This window comes from Mercenaria mercenaria, chromosome 1 (assembly GCF_021730395.1).
Source record: "Mercenaria mercenaria strain notata chromosome 1, MADL_Memer_1, whole genome shotgun sequence".
Taxonomy (NCBI): Eukaryota; Metazoa; Mollusca; class Bivalvia; order Venerida; family Veneridae; genus Mercenaria; species Mercenaria mercenaria.
In genome coordinates, this window is record NC_069361.1 from 41,072,706 (window position 1) to 41,094,146 (window position 21,441).

The 21,441-nt window shown below is 34.2% G+C and overlaps 1 protein-coding gene across 1 annotated transcript in view; it reads left to right on the top strand.

Annotated features, from left to right (window-relative positions):
- The first annotated feature begins 1,436 nt into the window (after nucleotides 1-1,436).
- Nucleotides 1,437-21,441, top strand: part of LOC128557566 (uncharacterized) — a 69,337-nt gene continuing 49,332 nt past the window's right edge. The window contains exons 1-8 of the mRNA XM_053545024.1: nucleotides 1,437-1,541; nucleotides 10,350-10,430; nucleotides 11,335-11,390; nucleotides 15,531-15,707; nucleotides 16,133-16,276; nucleotides 18,760-18,882; nucleotides 19,407-19,658; nucleotides 20,047-20,188. Coding sequence (XP_053400999.1) covers nucleotides 1,471-1,541; nucleotides 10,350-10,430; nucleotides 11,335-11,390; nucleotides 15,531-15,707; nucleotides 16,133-16,276; nucleotides 18,760-18,882; nucleotides 19,407-19,658; nucleotides 20,047-20,188 — 1,046 coding nt within the window. The 5' untranslated portion in view covers nucleotides 1,437-1,470. The remainder of the gene's footprint in view (nucleotides 1,542-10,349; nucleotides 10,431-11,334; nucleotides 11,391-15,530; nucleotides 15,708-16,132; nucleotides 16,277-18,759; nucleotides 18,883-19,406; nucleotides 19,659-20,046; nucleotides 20,189-21,441) is intronic.

Sequence of the window (21,441 nt, forward strand, 5' to 3'; positions counted from 1 at the left end):
ATTGTAATTGTAGACAGGAGTTTCTTATTCGAATAGTTCTTTATTCCATATAAAAACGACCACTTCAGTCTGATATACGCACCTGTATAGAGCATAACGTTTTCCTACACCTATTTTTCATGAACCTTCTATCGTAGACTGACGAAGAAATAGAAAGAAAATAGTTCTTAGTAAAATGTCAGTGGTGGTCTGCTACCTAAAAAGATGTAAAAACTTGACATGACGTGTAAAACGTCATAATTCATGCAAAATATAGTGAATTAAACACCAATTTCACATAGAAAAGCGCGAATATTCGAAAAAAATAGGATCCAATTACCATGGACTTCTTACTCAAGAATCGCCGTCCCGATTTAACTAATTCTACTCAATGACAATTTAGCTATTTTTATATTAGTCCTTTTATCCATGCGAATAATACGGCATATCACTAGTATCTTTCGTTACACGATGCTTAATATTATTTTAGGACATATAATTCAAATTATTGAATAAATATTTTAAACATTACAGAAATAAAATATTGAAATATAAAATACAAATACAGCGATAAACAACATTATTATAACTCATTGAATATTGTAACGTTAGACACGCAATATGATAAGTCACCTGGCAATGATAACAATACTTTTTAATCAAAATGTCATATTTCGCAATTATTTCACAACAATTATAAGTCTAAACTGTGTTAATTTCAGTATGTGCTTTTTAAAAAAAGATTTTCCTCTTTAACATTACATACTTCATGAATTAGAGAGAAATTAATAAATCAGTTTTATAACTCTTTTTGTTTTGAGATTTGATTTCAAAATATTCAATTTTTACATCAACAAGCATCGCACGAAGATGAAATGCAATTATTTTGAACGTCAATAAAAAGTAAAAGCGAATAATCTCTGAGATTTTATTACATTTATATACATTTAAAAAGTTCTGGCAACAAATTATATTACTTTTGTTTAACAAAAATGCAATATTGTAAATTTATAAGCACATACGCTTACCGATTCATTTACTAGTGCAAATAAAAAATTCACGCCTATATGTGCTATATACAAAGTGACAACACAAATTTCCCATAAGTATGTTCTTATACAATCTTTACGTTTGATAAAATAAAGGTAAACATATCATGTTTAATCATTATAAATATTTATTATATTTATTAGCGGATACGTTTTCAAATTTAATAAATACTACAAATATTCCTAAAACTGATTAAAACAACATACTAAATTTCTATATTCATTTTTATGTATTAAATTTTATACGTACCAGCTTGTCGTCATTTCGCTCTATGCGTAAGGTTTTACATTTAAAATGATATTACTTGTTATGATTAGGTAATTTTGTCCGCTAATCAATAACCATTGCCAAAAATGTGCAAGGTTTTCAATATTGAATTAAAAAACTATGGCCTACGTGCGGAACAAAGTACATAAACAACCTGAAACGGATAACACAGTAATGCGAGTGCCAGTGAGAATGGATGGAAATATACTGATATCTTTTCTGCTGTTAATATTTATTCCTGTCAGGTAAGAAATTACATTTTCCTAACAATTTAGTTATTTTATGCAATAACGGTATAATGCATTCTGAACATGCTGTTTAATATTTTGATCACAAATCGTCATCTTGTAAAATTCAAAACGCTGGTACCAGTCTCAAATTGATTAGCCATGAATAAAAAAAATACTATGCAAGTAATAATTGACATCACTTTTTCTTGACTTTCGTTATAATACATTTATCAACATCATTGAATAGCGGAGAATGTAATGTTAAAACACTAAGAATACAAATTTCGAGTCGGCACAACTTATTTTATATGTGTACTTACTTGCATCAAAGTTCACAATCCGAGAACAAAATTACATGAAAGTTTTCTGAAAAAGAGTATTCTGAAGCTGAATCAATATCCTGGGGTAAAATATATGGGGAAAATGTAGACAACTCCGCTAAACCTTTATTGTAGACTTGGGTGACTAGGTACTTTTCATCTCTTGCACACTGTGCACTTTTTATCTCTAAGCATGGAAATAACATATATAATAGTGAAATTTTCTGTTTGTGCCTCCTTGGTCGGGTGGTTAAGGTTGCTGTCCCCACATCGATGTGGGTTCGAGCCTCACTCGGGACGTTGAAATCTTCACGTGAGGAAGCCATCCAGCTGGTTTACGGAAGGTCGGTGGTTCTACCCAGGTGCCCGCACGTGATGAAATAATGCATGGAGAGGTACTTTGGGTCTTCCTCCACCATCTAAGCTGGAAAGTTGCCATATGACCTATAATAGTGTCGGCGCCATGTAAAACCCAAATAAAAAATTTGTTGTGAAATTTGTTAACAAACAGGCGTTTTTTAAATAGTATTACACTGATGAAAATATTGATAAAAAGAGAAAAGGTTCTTGTACATATATTTATGCATCTAAGTATGCGACAAATCTAGAAATATGAGAAACTCAAACAAACCTATTAGAGGACTGTTAAATACATGAACGTGTTATCCTGCATTGAAATAACATAGTAAGGATTAAAAATGACAAGCGGGATTCAGTAAACACTTTACGTTCTATAAACCGATAACCATGTGTCATGTGCACAAGAAATGGTCTAATGATGGGAAACATTTCTGTTTAGTAATAAAAAATCCTGCAATTTAAAGTTATGGGACAGAAACAAGCTTTCACTTGACCTTAAACAGTGACATCGACCTGTATCCGACAAGCATAATTCATGTGCTGACACATTGTCTCACCATGGGGAACGTTTGTGTGTATAAAAAGTATGGAGAAAAAATTATTTTACTTGACCTTCAATATTGACCTTGACCTACAAAATAAGTCATGTACGTACATTATCTACATATTGCCCTCTATAAACAGACCAAGGTTTATGAATATAGCTTGAATACTTTTCGAGTAATTGCAGTATCCAGATTAGCGCCCGGACGGGCGGAGGGCATTTCTATTGTCCGCTCTGGTGTTCAACCGGTAGGTGACTAATAACATCAAAAGATTGATTATTTACATTGTGAGATTGTATCTTGCGGATTTCACTTACAGTAAAGCAAACTATTTTAGATTTGAACAGTTCGCTTAAACATTCTTTTAATATATCTTTTTTATATCCTTGCGTTTCAATTTACTTTCGCAGTTTGAATATAGTTTATCTGGTCCCTATCAGAGAAACAAGTTAATATGACATTGCAGATCTCTGAGACATGACAACAGATAATACATACTATGTGTTATGTAATGGCTACTTCTTAAACATACTTTCTCTCGCACATACGTACGCCCTCAAATAATGACGTCAATACAATATGCAAAAGGTTATATCATACTTTAGTGCAAGAGTATCGTGGGTCCTCCACTGCAAATTACATGTAAGAAATAATATATCCTAAATAGTTTGTTCTTGAATAAAATCATTGTTTTTAAGTTAAGATGCGAGGGAATTATATTACGACGTTACAGTGCTTGTTGGTGACAGGATTCGCTCGAGTCTGATATCGATTTTCGAGACAGCGTTCCCGTATCCTGTCACCAACAAGCAGTGTAACGATTTTATCTTGCCGACTACCTTTTACATCCTCGCTGTAATTGACATAGTTTTTTATATTAATAAAGTTACTTACAGTTACAGTGCAGACTGGAATCCTGCAATCTTCTCTGGTCATACTTTGATTATACATGTAGTTGATTAACACCAGCCATAAAATGCAAAATGAACTGTATTTTGACTGAATGATGAATCACAAAACACAGACGCTCATTTATACAGGTTATGAACTTGTTTTAAAAAACTTTTATGTTCCATCCTTTTGAAAAATCATCAGATTACACGATGTCAGAAATGTCTTAAAAGTTCGGCTTTAGTCCCGTTTCCAGTTAATTCCTTTATCTTGCAGGTAGACTAAATGATCCTACAACAAACTGCTGTCTTACAAATGTGTTAATTCCTTTGCTTTACGGTTATTTAACTAAAACAACATTTCAACCTGGCAATCGCGGCCGTCCCATACAGAGTTACTGTTCTTCTATTTCCACTAACTTCACGAACCTAATTTAGATAGGAAAAATAGAACGGCAAGAAAACATTATTTCTTTTTATCTCGGAAACGATATCTATAGCTGGAGCTTATAATCTGACTTGATTCAATTACGTTAGCGATACGGCAGCCATTTTGTTTTTAATCAAAATTCATATCTGAAATGTACTTGCAGGATTATGTAATATATCCTGTCTCCACGTGACGTCTATTGACCAATAGAAATGCAAGAATCTTGTAGGAGGCAAGATAAACAAGTGAATGAAGTATTGCCATGCAATACAAAGTCCCCTACTGGAAGGCACCTAATTTTCTCTACTGCAGAATAGCATAATGAACTGATATCTGTCAATGATGTATAAACAATATTGTACTATATATACACTATGCTATAAACAAAAGACTTGGATAAAAAATTTGTATATATAAAACCCTATAGTTGTTTTCATATAGCATTTTTGGCCGATTATCAAAAAGGTAACGTTATTTATAGTAAAAAAAAATCCATATAAGTCCACACAGAACTCTTTACCAGGTAGAGATAGGTCAAAATACACCTAAAAATTGGATGTAACATGCATGTTGTACCACAGAAAACTGGTCTCGATTTTTCCCTACGGCCTGTAATAAGTAAGTTACAATATAAGCTATTTATAGTAAAACAAAGGGAAATAACTCTAAAAACCAAGAGTGCCTCATGGTGGTGAACATTTGTGCCAAGTTACATCAAAATCCCTCCATGCATAAAGAAGAAATGCTCCGGACAAAATCATTCTTGAATTTGGCATTTGACCTCTAAGCGTGACCTTGACCTTAGACCTAGGGACCTGGTTCTTGCGCACAACAATCTGTCTCATGATAGTGAACATTTATACAAACTTACATCAAAATCCCTCCATGCATGAAGAAGAAGTGTTCCAGACAAAGTCATTCTTGTATCTGACCTTTGGCATCTGTGTGTGACCTTGACCTTCAACCCAGGGACCGGGTTCTTGTGCGTGACCTCTCATAGTGGTGAACATTTGTGCCAAGTTATATTCAAATCCTGTTTTGCATGACAAAGTTATACACCGGACAGGAAAAATGTCCCATTAACCTTTGATCTCCAAGTGTGACCTTGACCTTTAAGCTAGGGTTCTGGGTGTTGCGCATGACACGTCGTTTCATCATGGGGAACATTTATGCCAAGACATATTAAAATCCCTTGATGGATGTCAGAGTTCTGGACCGGACAGGAAAACAACCCTATTGACCTTTGACCTCCAATTGTGACCTTGACCTTTGAGCTAGGGGTCAGGGTTTTGCGCATGACATGTTATCTTATCATGGGGAACATTTGTGCCAAGTAATATTAAAATACCTTCATGGATGGCAGAGTTATGGACCGGACACGAAAAAAGCTCTGTTGACCTTAGACCTCAAATTGTAACCTTGACCGTTCAGCTAAGGGTCTGGGTTTTGCGCATGACACGTTATCTCATCATTGGGAACATATGTGCCAAGTAATATTAAAATCCCTTCATGGTTGACAGAGTTATGGACCGGACAGGAAACAGACCCTGTTCATGCCATGTTAACATTTGACTGCCAAGTGTGACCTTGATCTTTGAGCTAGGGGTCTGATTGTTGTGCATGACACATCGTCTTATTATGAGGTACATTTGTGCCAAGTTATAATAAAATCCCTTCATGGATGGCAGAGTTATGGACCGGACAGGAAAAAAGCCCTGTTGACCTTTGACCTCAAATTGTGACCTTGACCTTTAAGCTAGGGGTCTGGGGTTTGCGCATGACACGTCGTCTCATCATGGGGAACATTTGTGCCAAGTAATATTAAAATCCCTTCATGGATGACAGAGTTATGGACCGGACACGAAATTGCGGACGAACGGACGGAATGACGGAATGACGGACGGACGGAAAAGCGCATTCCTATAGTCCCCGAAACTGGTTTTCAACCAGTAGGGGGCTAATAATCATACGCATCTGAACGAAAAACAATGATTTTATTCAAGATTAAAACACTGATTGAGATATATCATTTCGATTCTTACACCTTATCAAGAATACTCATCTGCATCTCTGAAGTAACTCACCAAATATTTACATGTTTGTGCGGTTTTCTTTCTCGGTGCGCCGCTCTGACGTTTCGTTAGACGCTATGATGTAATACATTTGACGTACAACCAGTGTATGTGTTGCACAATAACACAAAGTTTCAGTCTTCTTAATTTCAAGGGAAACAAATCGGGTCGTTGTACAACTCATTTTTTTTCTCAAAAAAATACGCTCCATATATGAAATAAAATAGAGATAAGTGGAAACTTCACAGGTCGCTCAACACGACAAAAACGAAAATGTTGCAGGCTCGGTTTGATTGATAAGCCTGGTCATATTTAAGTCATACTTTACGCGTTACATGTGTCTTTTTCTGTGTCTATTAAACTAGCTTCTTTTTACTGGGACTGGTAAAGGAGACATATCAGTGATCGCGTGGTTAAATTCGCACAGCACTGTCATGCAATTTATATAAAAGAACCGTTGTTTAGTCGACGTGTTAAGTAGAAAATACCTCACCTGTATAAATTAACGGATTAACTAGCCGCAAATATCTAGACTAGTCAAATTGGTACAATTATATTTCCATTATGGAATCAAAAAGGTTAAGGTTTATCTACTTATTCATCCTCTATATACAATTATAATGAACAAATATTACAGCCGAGAAGGTGTGAATGGAGCATAAATATAAAACAAGGGTCAAAAGTCATACTTCAAATTGGTATAATTGATCAACGTAAAGGACCTACAATACATTTTTATTATTGCAATGAGGTTTTATTTTGAGATTAGATAATTATATATTTATATATTGTTTGAAGTAACTAAAATAATATCTTTGAAATTACGCTGTACTTGACTTTTTACTTCAAATTATTGGCTGAATTACTTATTGTTGGTTTGCCGAACAATTTGTTCAATTAAAATACTTTAAGGACACATTTCTCTATTTGAGTGAGGTGTAAATTCCGTTCAGTTAGATCTCCCTGGTCTTTCGACATTGTAATTACTTCCGGGACGGGTTTCTTTTATTATACAATTTCATAATTTTGTCTATGAAATAGCAGAAAATATTTTTTTTTGTAAATCTTAAGCAGCCATATCCATTTCTTCAACTGTGGCGTAATTGAGCAGTAATACGGAGTAACCATAATGTAAACCCAGACACACTGAACAATCGGAGAATAAAGATCAAACGCCAGTAACGTTGGCTATCAGTAACGATAGCCGTGACTTTACATCCTTTGAAGAAGTCATTCTGTGGTAGATTATGCCTGACAATTAATTGTTTGTAAATTACTAAACATTATCAGATTTTGACGCACGGCGAACTGCATTTCATAAAATGTATACATAAAACACAATTATATGTTTTACGTGTAAAACAAAAATAAAAATTACTATCGCCAGAAAATATTTCGCCTTTATTCAGTTGCTCTAGAGAGTGAAATTTATACTAGGGTCATTCGTCCCCACCGGTGGAGACTAAAACGCAACCGTATGTACTGTCATTTTAAATGCACTTAAAATTATGCCGTTATCACGTTAGCATCATTGTTTTTTATTCGTCCAGTTTATTTTTCTGTATTACCGTTCCATCTTATCTTTGGAAACATGGTGCAAAAGTAAAGAAATGAAATACAATTTATTGTTTAACTATAAATCAAACTAAGCAAAATAAAGGACAATTTTTCTCGGGTCTCCTCTAGTTATAGATAAGAACGAACTAAAAACTGTTTGAAAACTGTTTCATACTTTTGCGATACCATGAAAGATAAACACATATCTAATATAATATAACTGACATTTTTATCTGTATTTACACTTGTGTGTTTTTATACTTTCTGTCTTTATTCTAATAGTTCGTTACACTGTTTGTTACAATGTTAAATATGTAATACTTAAAACATTATACTTGACATGTTAATATGCTAAATAAATAATGACTGACTCAAGTTAAAAATCTGTGCGCAGTCACTCACCGCTGTATGATTTTTTTATCTTCAAATTGTACACATATGTTTATGCTTTTCCCCTGCCTATTTGCCTTCTGTCGGACACATGGTCACTTTAGAAGGAAATTGCTTTTCAACTAATTCATAAAAAATCCTAATTCTGTCAAACATCCAGTCTCCTGCTCTTACAATCAAACATGATAAACAAAACTGGTATTCATTGCTAACTAAGAGAAATAATGTACCTTTATATATAAAGTATATATAAATAACTCTAACACGACCTTTTTTGTTTTCCTATGTAACAAAAAAGACTGAATCTGTGTTATTATGCAACAAAATCACAGTAAGTACGTCACAATCGTTATGCAATAGGGCCGTGCTGAAAAAGAAAACCACAGAAAACATGAAAATAGTTGATGGATGTCGTCAAAGGTGTTGATGATAATCGTTGATTCCGTGACAGAATCGAAATGTTATATCTCACACAGTGAAATATTGTTGGATAAATGGATTTTTGTCATTCAGATGCATATTAATATTATGCCTTCGCATACATGTAAAACGTAACAAGGATTCAACATTTATAAATGACAAACTCTTAGATAAGTAGGTGATTTCTGCTATTTCGTGTATTTAGTGATCCGCCCTTTTACATTTCGTCATTACGTTTTTCCTCTTTGATTGTTCGATGACAGGACAGCTTATGCCCACAACTTGGGACGGACTAGTTTGATTTTCATCCCCTACTCTGCTTGATCCTAACCTAATTTGTGTTTCCCTTGGTGCTCTGGATTCTGCAAAGTCACCGTTTACCGTTCCATTTCGTTTTGATTTATATATCTTTATATGATCATATCTTTAAGTTTTACAATGTGTTCATGCGAAAAATCGTACGTCTGTTAGTGATTCACCTGACAGGAAGCAATTTCATTTACCATTTCTTGTCATATAGAAACATGGTAAGGCTTAATAAGTGAGGTTTAAACTCCCTAGCGGTGCGATTGCCTACCGTGTCCCTCCTTAACGTATATTTTGTATCTGTTTGTTACTTCTTTGTTACTATTGTATTCGTTTGTGTTACTGTGTACATGTGCTCAGCCTCTGTCTAGTACTTATTTACAGTTTCACATACCCATATTTCCACGTGAAGTGTTGTATGGGCGGTTGCGTTCTTTGAATATGGCTTTTCCTGCTGGAGTTTTATCCTTGATATTTTTTTTTCAACCGGAACACGGTAGACACGAAAGTTTGACAATTTGATGATTGTTGCGTCTTCGGGTCTTCATGATTTGTAGCGAAGACATGAATTATTGAGTCGAATTAACGAAACACACGAAATACTAAATTGGTAAACTTTCGTGACGGGTAGTATCAAAACCCTATTTATCATATCTCTGAAATATGATTAATGATATCTTACATTACGTAAAACTGGATGTTCATCAAAACAAGAAGTTACGACTTTTGACAAATAAATCCTAGAGTGATTTATATGCAATGATTAATAAATTCATTTGTGCTTTTGTATTTACACTTTACTATCATATTGAAATAAATAGAATAACCAGAACACTTTAACATATTATTTTGGTACTATATGTTTACTTCATATGAAAATGTCGTTCTCATACCTTACCAAAGTGTTCTAAGATTTGTCCTTTCAAATCAAATCATTCTCTTCTTTTAAACAAGAGTCTCTTCGGAAACATACAACCTAACCAACCCAAACGCTAGCAAACCGGGTTTGAGTTTAGTCAATTGTAAGAGATAACGACCTGTGCAACACCCCTCTGGCTCCTAGCACGGGTTTAACTAGAACTTTACTATATATAAATATCCTTGAATGCATTCCATTGTCCGAAAGGACCCACAAAAATTACATCAAACGCACCAAGTCCAAGTCAACAATATACGGCCGTTACACGACACTTAAAGAATATAAATCAGTCTATGATAAGATTGCTTGGAAGCAAAGTACCCAACTAATTCCTTCAGTTGACGCAGCAAACTCTTCTTGTAAATACGTCGGTGTAAATCCAGAAACTGTAAACGACGTATGAATAAAAATGCCCAAACGTGTTTATTTATTTATCTTAGTTGTACCATAAAAGCCATATGTGAATTGATAAAACATTTCTGTACAATCATCAGAAACATCATTCAATTTGTATAAAGGGAAGTCTTGTTTCCTTTGACAGAATACTTAGCATCAAATTTCGTATGCAGTTCATAGTTCACAAACTCATTACTTGCTTGCACTTTTATTTTCAGCTACGAGAGTTGTTATGAATACTTTCAAATGTCAACAAAGAAGTGCAGTGGCTGGTGGTTTTGGAGGGGTTGTGGATACGTGTAAGTTGTACAAGTTTTAGTTAGATCATTCAATTTCTACATGCACTTTATATAGTGACGGTTGACTGAAAATAATCTGTTTGCTCTGATTCCGTTTCTCAGATTTTAATAGTGTTCTTTACTACAATGTATTTGCGTATGTCATTAACTAAAACTTACGGTTTCGAGTTCTGATCAAAGTTATGATGCGTACTCGGTAAACCATTTAACCAAGCTTTTAAATGAATGCTTAATTCGCCAACATTAAAATACCCGTATTGGATGTACGTACTTATTGCGTGTACAATAAACTGACTAAAGGTAAGGGTTATGATGAACATAGGTTTAATAGTGTACACTCAATGCGTGCGTCGTACACTCAATACGGGAGATTTAATGCAGATCGTTTTGTTTCCAACCAGTCATATATCTAGTATTTAGGGTACATAAAGTTAACTCAGAGAAGTCATTTACATTTTGCTTAACTCTAAATTTCTGAAAAGAATGGCAATTTTGAAAAAAGTGTCGTTGCTGGAGAGTTGATATTGACTTAGACAAGTAATAATGCATGAGTTTATTTAGTAATGTATAAGTTTTGTTAAATGAATTTTGTATGGCATGAGTTACAGCAGAAGCTGATCGTGCATATACGGCAAGATCATGTTTCAAGTAGTTACTGTAGTATAAAAACTCCGAACTAATAACCATGGATGAATACCAAGGTATTGGCACCGTTGTTACAGAATGATTCATTTACCATTATATAAACGCTGTATTTTCAATCCTTTCTGTTGTCGCTTTCAAATTACGCGAAGGGTTTCTTTTCATTTTATTTTGAAATTTTACGGAGGTAAAGGAATAAAGAAATAAGCTATTTCTCTTTCTATATAATTGTTTTAGTTAACACCCTAAATTATTTTTTCAGATATTCTAGTCATCGGAGATGTTGTACTGGATACAGTGGATCATCGTGTTCAGAACGTATGTTTTGCTAGATGTTTTCTAAGCATCTTTTTATCAATGTATTGTAGTAGGCCCTAAATGACAGTAATACTACACACGCTTACAGCTTGCCTCTCCATTCTCGCAGCCAGACAAATATGGTGTGAGTCTCTGTCACGGGTATTTGCAGTATATTTCTTTTCCCACATCATCAGTTTAAGTGCAGTGACGATTAAGGTATTAGGCCCCTAATAGTAATATTTAAAAATGGCATTTGCTTTGTATATTCTTACAGTTGATCGTGATTCGCACTGTGTTGCAAATTTTTAAAAACTTACCGTGCCGTTTTTTATAAATTTTGTGTAATTGTTGGTATTTCCTCAAGCTCAAGTAGAGACAAATTTCAAAATGATGGCCTTTATATAAAGCGTTTGCAGAGGATTCATTATACCATTATTTTTTATGAAAGAAACATCAAACTATTGGTAAACAATTATTATTATTATTATTATTATTATACCAGATTTATATAGCGCCCTTTTCATGATAAATTTCACGTTCAAAGGCGCTTTACATAGTTCAAATGCAGCCACAAAGGGCGCATAAATTCATCCTCTACTAGTACAGACACAGAGCGATCTGACCAGAGGGACAGAGTGAGACAAAGCCCCCACGACAGAGATATCAGAAATCAGATACAGGCTTGTCCGGCTAACTTAGCCTAGCTCGTTGCGAATAGACAGCCTGGTTCTTTAACGTGCCCAGTGTATAGCACTGATACACGCAAGGATTGCCTGGGTTCCTGACCAGTACACCTCTAGTTGGGTGGGAAACACTGAAAAGCGTTTCTGAAAATTCCCGAGTAGCTGCCGGGGATCGAACCCCATACCTCAGGATTGGAAGGCCAGTGTGCAAACCACTGAGCTATCCGTCCACAATTATAAAACTTAAAATAAAACTGTCAGTATCATTTTTTCTAGGGTGCCTCAAGTTAACGGATTTAATGAGACAGAATTCTAACTCCCAACACCGTTAAATTAAGGTCGAATCCTGCGGGTCTGTTTTGAATTTTGCTCACTTTATTAAAAAATAACCTTGGGACAGAAGTAAAAACCTACCTACATTTCTTCCACAATATGTAATCTAAAGAATGAAGGCAAAATAGAGAACTTTTACCGCATGTAACTCGGTATTTTTAAAGATGTCTAACTTTACCTCTTCTGTTTCAGAGGTAAATTTGCTTTGAACAGCAAGAAATCGCTTATCAAATGAATTTTTTTCCACTTTTGTACAATAAATCAATAACAAGTCTTGAAAGAAGTAAAAACTTGCTAGTAAAAAAGGAAAATAAAGAAAAAAAAAGTTTGGTCCCAGTGGGGCTTGAACCTACGCCCCGCTGAGAATTGCAGTCAAAGTAGGTTTATGGTAGGAATTGAATACTCTTCAAAAAGGAGGTACTCTATTATGGGCCTAATACCTTAAAATGCAACATCTTGATTATAACTAGAAAGTATGTTCGATATTTTATTTTAACTTTTGAAACAATTTAATAATTTGAACAGTCATTCATGTTTTTAGGCTCGGCCTCAACACTTTGCTTTTAATGTCATAATTGTATGTATTATTTATTTTATGATTATAGGTCTTAATTTCAGTAATGCAAAATGTGACATGATTAGTTTACATTTTAAATGGAAAAGTAATGAAAAGTAGATTTCGTACCTCTGCTACAGGACTTTTTTTTTTTTAAATTGAGAACATGTATCAGATATTCACGATAAGCCTGGTTATTAAGAAGGATCTAAATCCCCGTAATATGAATTGGGTCTCCGGGTGAAATGTTTGCTATCAGTCCCTTACTGGTCGAATCCAAATTTTTGGACTAAAGGATTGCTTTCGCCCGTCCGTCCGTCATTTCGTTTCCGGTCTATAACTCTGTTATTCGTCAAGGGATTTTACAAGTACTTGGCATAAATGTTCCCCATAATGTGACAACGTGTCAAGCGCAATATTTTGACCCTATCTTAAAGGTCAAGGTCACAAATGAAGGCCTAATGTCAACAGTATTTTTCTGTCTGGCCTATAACTCTAACCATCTATCTGTCAAGATATTAATATTACTTGACACAAATAGTCCGTATAATAATATGATTAGTCATGCACAACCTTCCGATCCCTAGCTTAAAGGTCAAGGTCTCACACAAAGTAGGTCAAATGTTAGCCTGGCATTAGGAGGGTCAGATTTATGTCCAGTCTAGATATCTGCCATCCTTAGAGTGATTACAGTGTGTAAAACACATATATTCTCCATAATTAGTCAACGTATCATGCGTAAAACCAAAAGTCACACTTGGAGATCATTGGTCAGTAGAGTTTTCCCCTGTCCGGTCTATAACTCTGTCATCTATTAAAGGATTTAATAATACCTGACATAGAGTTTTACCATAATGAGACATCGTGTCATTACAGCACCAAGATCTCCGGCATAATGGTCAAGTTCACGTTGAGAGGTCAAACGTAAATACCCTTTTTCTCGGTCAGTATCTTCGACTAGAGCCTCGACTTTTATATTTTCTTCGAGTTACTTAATAAATCTTAATTTATAAGACAATAACCCAATTTTCTCTATATATCTACATCATTGGACTGAAATAAGATCATTGATTATAATACAGTTGAGATAAATGGCCATCTTCAAGGAAGGGACTTCAAATTTGGCTTGCTTAGAATGTAGGAGACATAATGGTTTACATAATATTTAACAGGGTTTGAATACATCCATATGTGAAGCCCATCAAGCTCTATTTCGTAGGAATATATTTCAGTTAAGTTTTAGTATTTAGCCGATTAGTATCACCCTACCCGGGTTACGTGGGTCACGTTAGCATCAAGAAAAAAATTATCTCCGGTTGTAGAATAAACGAACGCTCCGGCGTACGCCGGTCACGTAAGAAATAATTTCTAATTAGTTATGATTTCCTTTCAAATTAAGTCAGCGATTTCATTCTTGTGGAAATGTTCTTCCTTAACGGGTATTTATCACAAATCTTGAAACGTTTAGCCGAATTTATATCCCGAAAAAATATGTTTTGCCGCTTAGCCTAACACGTAAGACATGCGCATAGTGGCGTACCGGGAGCCTAACAAATACTTGTCCGTTTGCCAGCGGCGAAACGACGTACGCCGCAAATGTGAAATGAAGCGGACATGTATTAACTTTTCAGTTGTAGACATGATTAAGTTCAAGACATCATTATTGTTAATTTTGAAGCATGAGATTGTCGTGTCATTGTTGATACATACTACAATATGCATATCATTTTGTCATTGAATATCGGCAGTTTGTAGAAGTATGAAAACTGCATATTAGAAAGTATATCTGGCACCGCATTATCCAAGTTATTTTAAAGCTTTGCAATGATTATTATTAAAGAAATCAGTAAATATACTCGAAATCTCATACAAATGTAACATAATGTCTTTAAAGTTGAAAAACGGAAGAGTTTAAATTTATTAAGTCTTATTTTAAAATGCTAAATTATTTAGTAAACATTTTAAAACTTTCAAATTGTTTCACAAAGAGCTGTGTTATATTCATAACTTTGTATAATTCTTGAAGATATGCTGGTGAATATCGTGTGATTTATTGCATAAAACAGCTTCTTCTTATTCGTAATCTTAGTGACATTGTTCATTGTTTATTTTCTTCATAAACTTTGCAATAATTAAATTTTGAGTTGACTACAAAGCCAATTTCAATGTGACATCGTGTTCTCACATGTACGTCTGGAGGATGAAGGTCTTTTTAACACCTTCGGTAGACGTTACATACCTTACGAACGGAAAAGTTGTTTGCTATTGTAACGAAATAAAACGTTAAAATAAGCATATTGTTAGAAAATGATTTAAATAGCCGTCATGCATCTGCAGGAAGGAGTATTTTTAAATAAGTTGTTGTTGAATATTATTTGCCGTGTAAAAAGTATACTTATATAGCACAAATCTAAAAGTTACGAATGGAAGTAGATACATTCAACTTGCAACATAGACATATTTGCCATGTATAGCTCGTTTGAACATTCGTTATTATAAATTGTACATGTAACGTACATGTAACTATACAACAAACAATTAAGATAACGGTAAAAATCTACAACATTTTTTTTATAAAATTTTCAGCAAAATGCCGAAGAGGATATGGCGCCGACACATGCAATATATATAATGAAGGAAACGTGAAATATAAAAATGGTATAGTAGTGAGAAACAGTGGTGGGGTTTGTTCCAAGCCTTCAGAATGCAAGAACTGTAACAAAGGATATTATCCTGTTATTTCATTGGGCGGATACTGCAAAGGTAATTTCGTGAAAACTTTGATTTGATGACCGTGAATTATCCTGGTCCTTGTTCATTGTAATATGTGTAATAGACAAAATTTGTGTTCATTTAATAAAAATAGTCTTATTCTCTACCTTAATTGTTTTGGCCTTATTTATGGAACAGATTGGTAGTGTACGATGCAGATGTCTTAAATATAGTCACGTATTTAACCATCTTTCGCCATAAGAAGAAATATCATGCCAGTATCAAGGCGCTTTTAAGCATGAAACTTTAAAATGTTAAGATTTTGTATGTAACACTTTCCCAGAAAATAATAATTACTATATATCAGACTATGTTGCAGTTTTGGAGTTGTAAATAAACAATGAGAGAAATATTCAGCCAGAAGTGTCTATTGTAAGCAATATACAGTGCAGTAAAACAATTATCTTAACTTGCAGCATGTAAAAGCCCTTTGAACTGCAATTTGCCTGTATGCACGTCAAATAGTAACTCAAGGTGTGAATACTGTGTTGGCGAATACAAGAGAGAAGATCCAGGCTATAACATTTATACAGGAAAACCTGACGATAGAATATGCCAAAGTAAGTGTGTTTTAAGCTTACTAGATAAAGTATTAAAATGTATATACTATTATTGTCATTTTCATCAACTTATATAGAACTTTTTTTTCTGTTTCGTCTGTACAAATATTCGACATGAGGCAGTTGCAGTGTCATGCGATTCAAGATTCAATCATGTGACACCTGTTTGTTTTAAAAATAATGTCCTTGTTTTAATGGAACTTCCTGGCGTCATTTTACATCTTAGTTTTCGATGGTTCTCATTACGGTATTTCAGAAGGACGGTTTTTATGTCATTGACAAATGCACATACTTTGAAATCAATCATGGTATTCATAGTGAAACAATGTTCGTAGATCAATCAACGAAATGTAAATCTAACAAACTTATGAAATTCCATCCATTTTACCTTCAAAATTTGATGTCTACGTATTTCTATCCCCAGGAAATAGTCGCTTTGACGGAAACGACGACAACTTATGCCCACGAATTTGAATGATTTCACAGTGTTTTGCGACATTTCTTTTTATGTAATACCCAAGTTTGATTTCATTCGAGTTATATCTATATACAGTTTTGTTGCCCCAATATCAGTGCCATGTACATCATACAACAGTTATTATGCACCCTCCCTTCCCCTCCACACACTTCGAAGAAGGGGGGTGATATTGTTTTGCTCATTGTAGGTAAGTCCGTAGGTCGTTTTGATCAATAATTAGAAAACTAATTGTCTTACAGTCGTCAAACATCATATTGTGATTGCCTAAGGTGCGTAGATGTCCTCAACTGGTTTTTGGGGGAGGGTGTGGAAGGGGGGGGGGGGGGGGGGAGTGGCATTTGTCAAATGACAAGGGCAAAATTATCTTAAGACTGAAAACTGTTTTAGATATATAACTGGATATTGGTTTGCCATGGAATTGAAACACGTCAGAGCTTAGCTTGATTTCACGTGGTCAATAGATGATCCATGATGTTACAGGGTCAATAGGTCAGTGTCACAGTAACCGTAATGTTGAATAATTTTTGGTGAAAAGCTTGAGAATGCTTGAATTTACAACATTCATATCATTATTGTCTATGGACAGTGACCCCTATTGTTTTGTGTACTAAATATCAATGTCTAAGTAGCCTTGAGACTTAAGGTATTACCCAACTAATGGTGAATATTGCAGATGTTTAAAACAATTTTACAGCAATATACTGTATCAAGTGAAATACTTGTATGCACAATTTAAACAGCTTTTACCGTGCCGTTTAATTCATGATATTTTCTCAAGCTCAAGTAGAGACACATTTCAGAGTGATCGCTACTGTCCAAAACGTTTGCAGTTCATTCATTATTCCATTAAACGTCAAACTATTGGTAGGCAATTATAACTGTGAACATCATTTTTTTTCTAGGGCATCTCAAGTAAAGGAATTTAATGAGACAGAATTCTAACTCCAACATTGAAAAATTCAGGTCGAGTCCTGTGGGACTGTTTTAAATTTTGCTCACTTCATTCAAAAATAACCTTGGGCAGAAGAAAAACCTACCTATATTTTTTTCCACAATATTTAATCTAAAGAGTAAAGGCAAAATAGAGAACTTATACCGAATGTAACTCAGTATTTTTAAAGATGTCTAACTCTGTCCACTTCTGTTTTAGAGGTAAATTCACTTTGAACAGCAAGAAATCACTTTTCAAATGAAAAATTTTCACTTTTGTACAATAAATCAATAATAAGCGTTAAAAAAGTAAAAACGAAATTACCAGAAAAAAAGGAATATAAGGGAAACAATTGGTCCCAGTGGGGGTTAAACCTATGCCCCTATGTAAGTCAAACTAGGTTTATTGTAGGAATTGAATACTCTTCGAAAGGAGGTACACTATTATATGGGTCATACAATAAATCAATAATAAGTCTTGAAAAAAAGTAAAAAACTACCAGAAAAAAGGAATATAAGGGAAATAATTTGTCCCAGTGGAGACTGAACCTATACCACCTATGTAAGTCATAGTAGGTTTATTGTAGGAATTGAATACTCTTCAAAAGGAGGTGCATTTTTATATGGGTCATACCTTAAATGCTTTCATGATGAACAGCCGGAGAAAACTTGCTTTTCGTGTCAGTAGCTCAAAGGCCATAGTCATTGTGACCTCAAGATTCAAAAGATTTTAATTAGATTTTTCAAACTTCAAAAGGTGATTGCTGGTCAGTAGATGAAAATACGTAGATAAAAGGTAATGTATAAACTGTTTTAGGATGTATTGCTGGAGAACGCATTTGCATGTGGTCATCAAACTTCATAGCACGCTTATCTATGGTCCATTTATGAGATTTTTTTTGGTGTATAAATCAAATGTCACAGCATATATAAGACTTAAAATTGCACATCCAGTTTACTCTGATAGGTCATAATGGGGGTATATGTGTTTTACAAACGGATCTTGTTTATCTAAAGTCTAAAGATCTAAACGCAATAACATTAATTGACATATAAAACATATAATTGTTAAAAGGGGCATGTTCCTGGCAAGAAGGAGCAAGATGTTTCCCAGGCACGTGCCACAATGACATGATCTATGAAACTGACTGTGAGTGCGCTACTGGATTTGCTGATAAAAATAATGACTGTTCTAAAGGTACGTACAAGTACAAGTCTTTTATGTTTGGATTTAAGCATATTATACTATGTCTGTCACAGTTTTCAACACAAGAACTTGTGTTTGCATTTAATGTATATTTACAGTGATGTCTCTATGAATATACAGGAGTACATTAAGCTTTCGTGATATAAATGATTTCTAAATGATATGCAGACTACTTTGCAAGCTTACATTAATCAACAACATTTGATATGTAAATTAGGTAGAGATAGCTTCAAGCAGCAGTATCACACTTAGTTAGTAGGCATTAAGCCGACATCGTAGTTGACGTTTATGAAATGTTTTCTTGGGTTAGGAGCCAAGTCGACACACAAAATGGCGTATGTCAACTTTTCTAGCCTTTGTTTGTTGCTGAAAACCCCATGCCCTACTCCAGGCACGGGCAGTAGCCAGTGAAAGCGTTAATGCCATTTTGGCACATTCCTTTCCTATTGTATTGACGTGTCATTTGGTGTATCTGTTCGTGTTGCATTTATATTTTATTAACATATAATTTTCAGCAACTGCAGACAAAATGCCGACAATAACACGTATGATTTTTAAACTTCGAGATTCTGGGGATAAATTCTTTTTAATCGACATGGCGCTAAACAAAACAACATTCTGGACAAGAGATACGGTTTGGTCAAAGATTAGCCTCGATGTGTCTTCATACTACAAAGCTGGTATTGACAGCTCAAGGACGCCAAATTATATAAAGAGTTATTTTATCGGAATGGAAACACTGTCAGTGGTTATGACATTATCTAGAGGTACAAAAGAATTCATACACCTAGCTTGAATACATGCACTTTAAAGTTGATATGTCACTTTTAAAATCGGATTTTTTTTAAGATATCTAAAACTAAATAAGAAGGTTACTTTTGTAATTAATGATTTTATATAAACATTTTTTTATAAACTAATTCGTCTGGCTGCCAAAACTTGGAAATAAGATGAACGGTTATATATATACATGTCAAATGTAAAACTTCCTGTTGGACATTTATCTTTGTGTTGTGTAAACTAGTACATTTATAATAAAATATAAATCAAAATGTTTGGCTGATTTCCATCCGACAACTATTTCAATGTTTAATAATTACAAGTTTATGATCTACGGAGATCATTTGTATTTTTAATCGGATGTCAAATCAATAGGTGCAGTCAATGGTATATGGAATGAAGACGGAGATTGTAAAAACTTTGATGAAATCTGTGATAAATTACTCCACAATAAATCGATAAGTCATATAAATCCATGGAAGAAGATTTACAATGGACAGTTTAAACATGCAGATAAGTGAGTTCAAATTATCTCATGAAACGATAAGGTAGAAGACATACAATATTCATATCAGTAAGTGAATTTACATTCTAGGCAGTAATAAATCGTATTATAACATAATATGTTTCTTTCCAAAACTTTTAATGAATACGCTTAAATTAAATTTTCATCCTCCACAGTGTTGAAATCTGACACGTTGATTTTGTGAGATCTTATTTCAACTGGCTCTGTTAGGCTAGTTGCTTTACGACTTTACACTATCAATTTATTCGTGCAATTTAACTAATTTGAATAGCACAGTCATGGTAAACACTCATCAAAAATATTTCATTAAGCAGCGTATGTGTAAGCTCTGGGTTTACTTTGGTGTTACGAGTTTGCTTGTAATCGATTTGACAAAACTTTTTAATTTAAGATACAAATGAATGACACAACATGCTTGAGAAGCTTCAAGTCAATCATCCTGGATTTGCTTAAAAGTCCACTACTAATGCTCGAACGAGTATTATATGAAAATCAAAGTTTGTAGCTGAGACTTCATATTTACTGAACATATGACCCACTGCATCGGATCTGACCAAAAAATCATGAATACGTTCAAGAATAACCAACAAATAAACCAAAACCGTTTGCCTATTTCAAACCGGAAGTATGTTTTCCGACTGCTTACGAACCCGTCGCGCATCTTCGGATGTTTTCGAAAGAATGCTCCGAAACAAGGCTATAATTTTTAAATAGATACAAAATATATCAATATGCCCTAACGATAACGTGATGTTTACAAACATAACATAGGGTTTCCAACATTTTTGTTTTGTAACTGGTCAAATCTTTTGCCGTGTTGGTTCGAAACTCAAGGCAGTTAATTCAACACACAAAAAGTGAAAATCCTTCTGCTCATACAGGTATACTTCAAGTTTTCAGGTGGACAATTTAGGTCCTTCCCGAATAAATGTGTTTTCACAACTTCATCTGCAAACTTATTCAGTCAATCTCTTTTCAGCATAGTTTTAAGAATATAGATGAATAACTATCTTACACTGTAGAAACAAAATGTGGTTGAAATTTAACTAAATACACTGATTAATGTACATATTGCTACATTAATTCGATAAAATTTTAGACATTAAACACATTGTCTTGGCCTAATATATGCCCCTGTCAATTTGAAACTAAAATCTTGTATATCTCATATGTTTCATACAAATCATGTATAATTACCATCATGGAAATACAAAAGAATACAGTTATTTTGTGGCGCGTCTTTA